The sequence below is a fragment of the Sminthopsis crassicaudata genome, chromosome 5 (genome assembly GCF_048593235.1).
Source record: "Sminthopsis crassicaudata isolate SCR6 chromosome 5, ASM4859323v1, whole genome shotgun sequence".
NCBI lineage: Eukaryota > Metazoa > Chordata > Mammalia > Dasyuromorphia > Dasyuridae > Sminthopsis > Sminthopsis crassicaudata.
In genome coordinates this window covers 111,835,786-111,845,566 of record NC_133621.1, presented here as the reverse complement: position 1 = coordinate 111,845,566, position 9,781 = coordinate 111,835,786, and the positions used below count along the sequence as shown (strand labels likewise).

General features: G+C 45.7%; 1 protein-coding gene across 1 annotated transcript in view; it reads right to left on the bottom strand.

Moving 5' to 3' along the window:
• Positions 1-1,268: 1,268 nt before the first annotated feature.
• Positions 1,269-9,781, bottom strand: part of PODXL (podocalyxin like) — a 48,201-nt gene continuing 39,688 nt past the window's right edge. The window contains exons 4-9 of the mRNA XM_074269562.1: positions 8,308-8,762; positions 7,705-7,776; positions 4,956-5,109; positions 4,709-4,770; positions 3,647-3,814; positions 1,269-3,144 (exon numbers count right to left, since the gene is read on the bottom strand). Of these exons, the coding sequence (XP_074125663.1) occupies positions 2,944-3,144; positions 3,647-3,814; positions 4,709-4,770; positions 4,956-5,109; positions 7,705-7,776; positions 8,308-8,762 (1,112 nt within the window). The 3' untranslated portion in view covers positions 1,269-2,943. The remainder of the gene's footprint in view (positions 3,145-3,646; positions 3,815-4,708; positions 4,771-4,955; positions 5,110-7,704; positions 7,777-8,307; positions 8,763-9,781) is intronic.

The window sequence follows — 9,781 nt, the reverse complement described above, 5'->3', positions numbered from 1 at the left end:
AAAAGAGCAAGGCTTAATACTGAGCACAAGGGAACAGACCTCTTCATTTTGTACCAACTTAATACATTTCCTTTCTTTGTTCTCCTAGCTAGCCCAAAGCAAGCAGTGAAAGAAGAGGCATGTGGTTGTATGTAAATGGGTGCTGGCTAGCTTAATATCCCTCTAGATCCGGGTTTGCTCAAAGGGCCCATTAGAACCTCAAGTTTGAAAGCCAGATGTGGGTTGAAAAGATCCTTTTTGCCTGGGGTTGTCCCGCCCTGGTCAGAGGTAGGAGGCCATTGTGGGGCTGAGGAGGGCTTTGTGCTTCGGAGCCTTTAAATGTAGCCCGAGAGAGGCAACTTTGGCAGTGGCTAATAAACAGCCTGACTCAGAATAGGGAAGGTTCTCTGTTCAAAACCCCACAGTTGAACATCGACTGTTGGGTGCGTGCTCTGTCCCAAATCACCGAACCTCTAAATTGCAAAGCAACTGCTTATCTGTCCAAAATCTTGACCAGGAATTCTCCACAGCAATCACAAGTCTGGTGTTAAAAAAAAAAAAATCTCATCCCAAAAAAAGTGAATTCAACCAGAATTCCGATATCCTCTACCAGAAGATACTGACACATTCTTCTCTGGGTAACTCGTGTTCAAATAGACTCAAGTCAGAACTGTATAAAGGGCCTGCTGCCTCTTGGACAAAGAGGCACTTAAAAGACCACCAGTTTGTATCCCCTAGAATTAACGCCATGAAAGGCACTCAAACAGCTACTTCTCCACAACCTCCAGCATTTGGAGGCCTGGGGCACAGGTGCAAACTCCATGCAAAACTCCTCTGAAACTCCCCTTCAAGAAAATGCAAAAAAGCGTGCTCCACCCTAGTTCCCCAAGAAGCCTCTTCTCCCTGCTACCAGTGCAGAAAGGCAGCTTTAGGAAATGTGCAGCCCTGGGTCAGGGAAGGCGAAGGATCAGTTCTGAAACCCTCAGGGATGCCACAGGAAAACTAGAGCAGATCATCAAAACAGGGCTGAGAAGAGGTTTAAAATAGAAATACTGAATATCAATGACTGCTTCCCAGGACTCAGTGGTGCTAAACTGTAAGAACTGGCATCCACCATGTTTCTGGAACCTGGAGGGCAGCCTGACTTAGCAACTTAAAAGTAATAACATTAATAATAATTAGCTCTCAGAAAACATGGCCAACTTTTTTTTTTTTTTTTTTTTTTGACTTTGATCAACTTAAGGCCATGACTGGGATGCTCAGGTGCAGCTGATCTTTCAAATGTCTCCTTTCTTCCTGAAAGTCCATAAAATGAAGCTATAAATCAGTAACAGAAACCTGGAGTCAGTTTTGAGATGATGTGCCCCAACTGGAAAGGTTCCAAATCCCCACTGACTTGCACCAGAGTTCTCAGAGGCTGGCAATAGATACATTCCTGTCCACTGTACTTTAAGAATAGGATATGAATAAAAGCTGCCATTTCTGGTAACTTTTAATGACTACATTTCTTAATCTTTTTCGGTCTATGCTGCGGTCTGCACTTAGAGATTTCTGAGTAGACGTCCTCCCTAGATTTGACTACTCCCATCCCTAACTGGGCATGTGCTGTATGGGGACTGAAAATAAATCTTTTAGTGTGACTCACTACTTACTTGCTGCATGGCAAGCATAAATGGGCTCGAAAGTGACCCAGGAGGAGCGTGAGCTATGTAACAAGTAGTGTCCCGATATCTACCAGAGGGGATTTAAAAGAAAAAAAACAAAAAGGAAGGGGGAGGGAAAGCTGCTAACCCACTAAGTAGATTTTTGTAGGAAAACTCTAGAGAAGAATACGGACAAGAATGGTCAGAAGGACGGCTTGTGATACCCATACCAATGGTGACAGAAGACCCATACTGATGAGACATAGAAAACCTTTGCACGGCTTGATCTTGGGGTGGTTTGGGGGGAAGAGGTAAGGGTCTGCTACTTGCTCTCCCCTCCTTCGTAAATAATTCCCAGCAACTTGGTTTAGTCCCTGAGTTTCACATGTAGGGTTGGATGGCTCCTACCCTTTCCCGCTGCATTGATTGTCTCTTTGAAGACACTGTGCCAACAGATGATCCTCAGGAGTGGGGAGCTTTGTCCCAAAAAGCAGCTTCTGTTTCAGTGGTTGGAGGGAGGGGCCATGTGGCTTCGGGGATCCATTCTCCCCGACAGGTACGATATGCACATTAGCGTGATGTCTGCAACGGCCTCAGCAGAGTTGAGAGATGTCAGCTGGGTGTAAGGCAGGCAGGTCTCATCCCGGACCCACAGGGTAGTAAGGGAGAGATGGGTGCTGGGTGCCCGGGCTCCTGCCAGCCAGTGTCAATCCTGCCTCTCACCTGTGGAGGGATTTCCTTGCACAGGAACAACTCACACTTGGGTCTGTCTGATGGGAAAACTCTCCACTTCCAAACAAGTGACAAGGCCATCAGAACTTGGCTTACGAGTCCAGGGGCGAGGGCCCCCCGCGAGGCTAAGGAGGGATGACAAATAGCTTTGCTCCTGAGAAGGGGAGAAAAGACTAGAAAACGGGTTTCTTCTGCCCATACCTTCACATGGATATAAACTGCCACCGTCTTTGCTTTCCATTACATTTTTCTGGCTTGTCCTGACCACAAAATCTAGGGCAGTTCCAAAGAGCAATGGCCATTCCCCATCCCCATCCCCATCTCCACCCCCTCTCCCCTTAGCATATTAAATTGAATCGTTTCATTGGCTAGAAAATGAAAAAGTGAAAGCCCCCCTGAAATGAGGAGGGACGGAGAGGGAGGCAGCCAAAACACGGCAGCCTCTGCTCCCTCCTGGTCTCTTTCCCTGTTCATGTCTCTCTCAAGGTGGGAAGGAGAGTGGATTTTCCTCCCCCTGCTCAAGTGGCACTTTGGGTGATTAAGTCTCAAGAGTCCCGGGGCGGTGGTCCGAGCTGGCGGGCCTGCGGCTTTACAGGTGCGTGTCCTCCTCCTCCTGGTCCAGGTCGTCCTTGGTCAGGTTGTCTAGTGGGACTATCCAGCTGTCCCCCAGCTCACCATTGAGATTGGCCACTTTTTTCTCCTGCATTTCTGAAGAAGTCTCCATCACTTCCAAAGTGGGGTTGTCATGGTAACCGTTCTCCACAGTCTGCAGCTCCTCGGTCAGGCGTTGCTGGGAAAGGGATGGGAAGATGACTAAGGGAAAGCCAGGGAGGGGGCTGGAGTGTCTCACGAACCCGGCTACTGCAGCCCCCTCTCCCGTGCCAGTGGCCAAGTCTCTGGCTACAACATTAAGCAGCCGGCTCCCTCTAGAGGCAACGCTAGGCGAGGACCTCGATAGAGAGCTAGGCAAGTTGTTTGGTTTTGTTTTCCTGGAAAGGGGAGGAAATGAATCAGGACCAGCCTTTAAGTCCTTCTTTCAGCGTTTTAATGGAAGCCTTTAGAGATGCTGCCCTTACCTTTTATATTTATATTTTTATATACATATATTTTATTTAACTTGAAAACACAAGCATCCTTAGACCATTTGAGAGAAGAGAGAGGCCGGAGGCCTTTTGAAGGTGGGAAGGGGCAGGGACTAGAGGAGAGCAGAAATGCCAGTGCTCACTCCGTCTCAGGTCAGTGTCCCATTTCCAGGAGGGAGGCCCGGGGTGAAATGAGCAGGGGGCTCTCACCTGGTCCTTGCGCTGAGTGAACCGCTGGTGGAAGCAGCCGTACAAGGCGGCCACGAAGAGCAGGAAGGCGGCCATGCAGACGATGGTAATGATAAGAGGCATGCTGAATCGGTCCTCCACATCCTTGTCCAGACTCTCCTTCCCGTATGTCATGTTGCTAACTCCCAGCTGCCCAGGAAGGAATTCATTAGTCAGGTTCTGGGACCCCCACCACGCCTGCCCCAAGCATTTAAGCCATGAGACTGTCCAAAAACAGCTGTGGCTCCCTAGTGCTTCTGGGATTATGCAGAAAAGTCCCTCATCCCAGCCTCAATGGACCTCTGTCCGCTTCCAGCGCTCCTTGATCCAGTCAAACTGGCCTTCCTCATGGGGCTCGACCATCTGTCAGCCCATGCACGGAACAACATCCATCCTGACCTTTACCTCGCAGCTCTTATCCTCCAAACTGGACTCAGGCACTATTCCCTGCATGAACCCCTTTTGGATCTCCTCAAATAGTACCTTCCTTCCTTTCTTTCAAAACCACCTTGGATTTCAACAACTTTGCATGTTCTTATTTGTACTTGGGGAAACTGAGTAGGCAGAGAATCTTTTTGTCACTGACCCCTTGGGCAGTCAAGTGCGGTTTCTCAGAATGTATTTCTGCATTTGTAAATGCACAAGCGATTGCAAAGGACACCAGTAATGTCAAGAGTCATCAAGTTGTTTGCTACCTTTTAAGCTTCTTGCCTTTTTATTTTATTCTTTGTATCTGTCCCTGTATCCCCACTGCCTGGCATATAGCAAATACTTAATAAATTCTTGTTTGAAAAAAATTGTTCCTTGATTCTCTTCTTTTTCCCTTTATCTCTTCCACACCATCTTGAAGCTGGTCAAGAGGAAGCAGCTGAGGCCTTTCCTCCTTGTTGCTCTAGATACGTCCTGAACCCCTTAAAGAGGCAATCGTGAGGGCTGCCCCTTCTCCAAGACTCTGGGAACAGGGGAAGAGAACAAGGGGAGGGCGCTCCTAAAGAAGCCCTGCCCCGTCCTGAGGAGCTGTAATGTTTTCAATGGGTTGCTTACCGCTTTCAAATCATCCCATCTCTTCTTCAACACTTCATATAGCTCCTTGGGGTGCAGGTGCGCTGTGGAGAGAAGGGGACGTTGAACATGAGAACACCAGGCTTGGGGGGGCTGGGGAGCAGGAGCGGGGCATTCATTGCCTGGGGCTCCATAGATACCAGATGGGGTATCTATGTGGCTCAGTCAAGGGGGAAATGAAGGGCCGGCCCCGTCTGCTCTTTTCAAGCACGTGCACACACACACTCACTTTGCACAGAGACGTTGAGGACTGCTACCTCCTGCTTCTCTGGCTGGGAGATCAGCTGCACATGACACAGATCTCTGTCCTTGTTGAAGCTGGGCTTTCCTGCTCGGCACAGGGCTGTGTAGAGGGGATGGTTTCGAGAATCCTTAACGCCATCCTGGACCGGAAAACAAAAGGAACTCTCCTAAGATTAGCTCCTGATCCTGGAGCAAACAGGTCTGAATTATCTTCCCTTCCACCCAGCTCCCCCCAGTGCAATTAGCAATTAAAAGCTGCCTTTGCTCCAGTTCCCTCCTTTTAGCCATAATTTTTAAAATATCACTTAAACGAAGATTGTAGATCCACTGAACAATAGATTTTTTAAATTTCACTTTAGTAAATATGAGAAAATGAGCAATCAAAAAAAATATATCACTTAAACTTTCCTAAACATTCGCTCCATCTGCCCCTCCAAGAGGGCCATCCCATATAAGCAAAGAGGAAAAAGCATTATTTCAACAGTCTGACAAGGGATGCAATGAATTCACTGTGTGGACACCCATCCCACCTCTGCAAAGGCATGAGGAGCCCATGCTTGTTCTTAGGGATTTATTACTGCCTTGTGATGGTTCTTTCTATTTTCAGCATCAAAGTTACGACGACCTCTTCCTTCTCTTGAAGGGTGGCTGATGACAAACCTTCTGGCTTCTCCCCCATCCCAAAGGAGAAGCCTGGATTGCCTCAGAAGCTACACGACCAGCATTTGGAGGCTTCAGAGGTTCAGAGTGGAACCTAACATACCAACATTGTAGGTCAGGAGGCCTGAGTTCAAATCCCAGCTCTGCCGCTTATTTCCTTATGAAAAAATATTATCTAGATTTCCGTTTCCACATATAAAACTGGGGATAGGGAGTCAGACCTGATGACCCACATCTGAGATACTTCTATACTTAATCTCAGCTAAGTGACCCGTTTGTTGTTTTATCTAGAAAATGTGGTTAATGCTACTTACCCAAACGACTACATATAACGGTAAAGATCAAGAGATGGAGGGCATAATACCAAAATAAAATAAAATAAAATAAAAGGATTGCCACAAATGCTAAGGATTGTTACCCTTTCTGCTATCAGAGTAGTTGGGAGAAAGAGCATCAGAAGGAACTTTTTTTTTTTTTTTTTTTTTTTTTTTGCTGAGGCAGTTGGGTTTAAGTGACTTGCCCAGGGTCACACAGCTAGAAAGTGTTAAATGTTTAAGGCCGGATTTGAACTCAGATCCTCCTGACTTAAAGACTTAAAGGTTGGTGCTCTATCCACTGCACCACCTAGCTGCCCCAAGAACTTTATTCTTTAGGAACACAGGAAGGGCAGAGAAAACTCTTCCACTAATCGCCTTCCCCCAACACATCCTGAAATGTAATCTCAGGAAAGAATCAATTTGGAATAGTTAAGTCAACTCTATAGATGGAAGAATAGGGAGGGTCTTATTTCTTTTCTAAAAATCTATAAAACAAAGGATGAGGTAAAGGAAAAGGGATAAGTAGACACAAAACACATGGGAATTGCTTCCTTGGCCCCTCTGGCCTAGTCTTTCCTAATCCCCAGATGACAGGAAGGATCTGAATTATATTTGGGAAGAAAAGAGTGTCTCTTGTTCCCTAAGATGCCAAGGGAGTTCATGAGAAGGAAAATGGACCTTAGTGTGGCCCTAAAGCTAAACTTTCTCTTTCTTCTCCTCAATAGTATTTTATTTTTCCAAATATACTTAGTTTCCAACATTCATAAGATTTTGTGTTCCAAATGTTTTCCCTTCCTCCTTTATTTTCTCCCTCCCCAAGGCAGCAAGCAATCTGGCATAGCTTAAACAGAAAACTAAACTTTCTATTGGACCTATAAAGCATCCCCTTGGGATCACAGTTGGGACCTTTAAATTCCAAATTTTTCTGTAGAGCTGTAATTTCTCTTTTGTAGAGCTGTATTGCTCTGTAATTTGTAACTGACTCTACTCCCTAAGGGCCGGTTATCAATAATTTAAGACAACAGTCTTAGGTGCCTTTTGTCTTAGACCTTTCCATATTGCAGGTTTATAATAAATGATTGTTGAACATATGTGGAGCTGGATGCCTAAAGGCTTTCCAGACTTATCTGGAGTAGGCAGCTACAAAAAAACGAAAGGCTGCCAGCAGAGGGGAGCATTGAGCCACTTAGACGATGATGCTGGAAGGGACTGAGGTTACAAAGATGAAAAATGACTCCACTCTGCTCCCCTCAAAGAAAGCGAAGGAGTGCACGAGGGGAGGCTGTGATATACACAGGTAGATATAGTATAGCAGGACGCAAATTACAGCGTGATGAGGGCAAGGCTTGTGATGATAAACACAAGTGATGTCCACTTCCTCCAGAAAATCTGCTTCAAATCTGGCTGTATAATCCTGACAAGTTATTAAATATCTTGGTGGCCAGATAATTTTTCAAGTTATAGAACAGGTGCTAAGCTACACTGGTAAATTTTGCTCTCACTAGTTCCTTTCCCTAATAAAATAGCAGGTCCAGACCAAAGGAATAAAACAAAATCTTAGACCCCCCTCCCTGAAGATTGAAGGGGAAACTGACCCAACATCTTTCTAAGTTGCTTTCAAGCGACCAGCTCTTCCCAGCTGCATTTGGATTCTCCTTCCCTATTAAAAGGACCACGTTGAGGGGAAAGGAGTAAAGGAAAGGACCCCTGACTCCCAGCACTAACGTTGGCCGGGCCAGGTGGGTAAGCAATACTCACACAGACACTGAAGTTGGTGATCTTCAGAATAAGCAGATTCTCTGTTGTGTAGCTATCAGGCTGACAGGTTATCTGAAAGCAAGCAGTCATGAATTTAGCACCAAACCTGGCAATTTTACCTCCACTCATCGCTGCTCCCAGTTCCCAGCTATAACCCTTGATCCCTGGAGGGAGAAAGCCCAGTCAGTCTTGTCAAGTCACTGCATGAAGAGTCTGAAATTCAGACAACCCTTATTGTCGCTAAGGGGGTAAGGGCAGTAGAGAGTAAGCAGTCACTCTGACCTTCTAGTTTTGATCACCAAATGATTTTGGAGTCTTGGAGGCGCCCATGGTCATAGGAAGAAGAAAAAAAGGCTATGCTAAAAATGGCCTCAACTCAATGCTGTGGCCCCCAGGAGCTGGTTCCTGTGTGGGATTAGGGTCAAAAAAGGTTCAACAAAGTTAGAAGGGGCTCCACATGATTTGTTTTTATTTGGAGTGAAGATGGCTCATTTTTACAAGGAGGAAGATAAAGAGAAATATAGTCTTTTTCACCTAAATTCAATATAAGTCTCTTCTTTCCACCCAAATGTTCACATTCCTTAAGTCACCTGTGGTAATTACCTTGTTGGGTATGGGTGAAAAAATTTCAGCTTCAGATGTCATGGCAGGGGGCTCACTGTGGGAAGAATAGGGGCTAGTGGAAAAGGAGGTAGAATTCTCAGAAACAACTAACGTTGTATCCCTGGGGATCATCTCAGGGGTAACTGAAGCTGAGGGGCCCTCAGAAGTAAATGAACCTGGGGGACCCTCGGAGGAAACTGAAGCTGGGGGATGCTCAGAGGAAACTGAAACTGTGCTCTTAGACACTGGAGTCTCTGAGGTATCTCCAGGTGGCTGAGTTCTGGAAGTTAAGCTGGTCTCCGTCGAGACAGGAGAAGGAAAGGCTCCAGGCACTGGAGTGGTTTGACTGGTCAGAGAAGGTGGACTCTCAGATTTGTGGGTGGATGCAACGAGACTTGTGGTCTGTGGGATGGAAGCATCTGACAAAGTGGTATCCTCCTGGAGCTTTGTTGTAGCTGCAGAGGAAAGAAACAGATGTGTTGAGGATCCTGGAATGAGGAAGACCACCCGCTTCTCTTATTTCCACAGCCTAAAGGAACAAATCCTAGCCCATCTCTCCTCTTGCTGGTAGCATATGTGCCAGGTCCTGTGCTAAGTGCTTCAGAATCTCATTTCATCTTCATAACTGCTGATAGAATCCTCATATGCCAGATAAGGGAACTGGGGCAGACAGACTTGCCTGGGTAGGGTTGTACAATTAGTAAGGGACAAAGATCAACTTCAGGTCTTCCTTTCAAACTCAGGTAGGTCTTCCTGACTCAAGACAGGAAACATGAGCTTCAAGACCTAGGGGCTACAGTGTTGAAGATTACAACTCATAAGCCCCAAAGGATGAGACCAAATTAAAATCTCTAGTCTATCTCACACAAGTCTTAGAATCAGAAATATTAGAGCAGCTATAGCTTTTAGTCAAGTAGAGGCTTAGGTAATAAATTCTCATTGAATACTAATTATTGGCAATGTGGGAGAGTAAATTTCAGGCTTAGGAGGGAAATATTCTTCAGTTCTTGGATTTACAAAAAAATTTTAATTAAATATCCTTGCTATGAACTAGATCGTGCCTTACAGATAATTATTAAAGGCATTCTCATGTTAATAGGGACTTTTTAAGAATGATGGTTGGGGCCATCATTTAATCCTGTTGGACCCCAGAAGAAGGGGAGAAAAAAGCTATGATTTTCAGAGGACATGGACAATCTCCCACAAAATATCTAGGACATGAACTAGTTAACTTTTTTATTTGAAACCAAGTTAATTTTTTTTTTATTTGGGACAAGGGGTATAGCATTACAGGTTACCGTGCATGGTAGGAGCCCTGGAACCAATCCCTGTGATATATGAGAGAAACAGAGACAGAGACAGAGAGGGAGGGAGACAGAGAGACAGAGAGAGACAGAGACAGAGACAGAGACAGAGAGAGAGAGAGAGAGAGAGAGAGAGAGAGAGAGAGAGAGAGAGACAGAGACAGAGACAG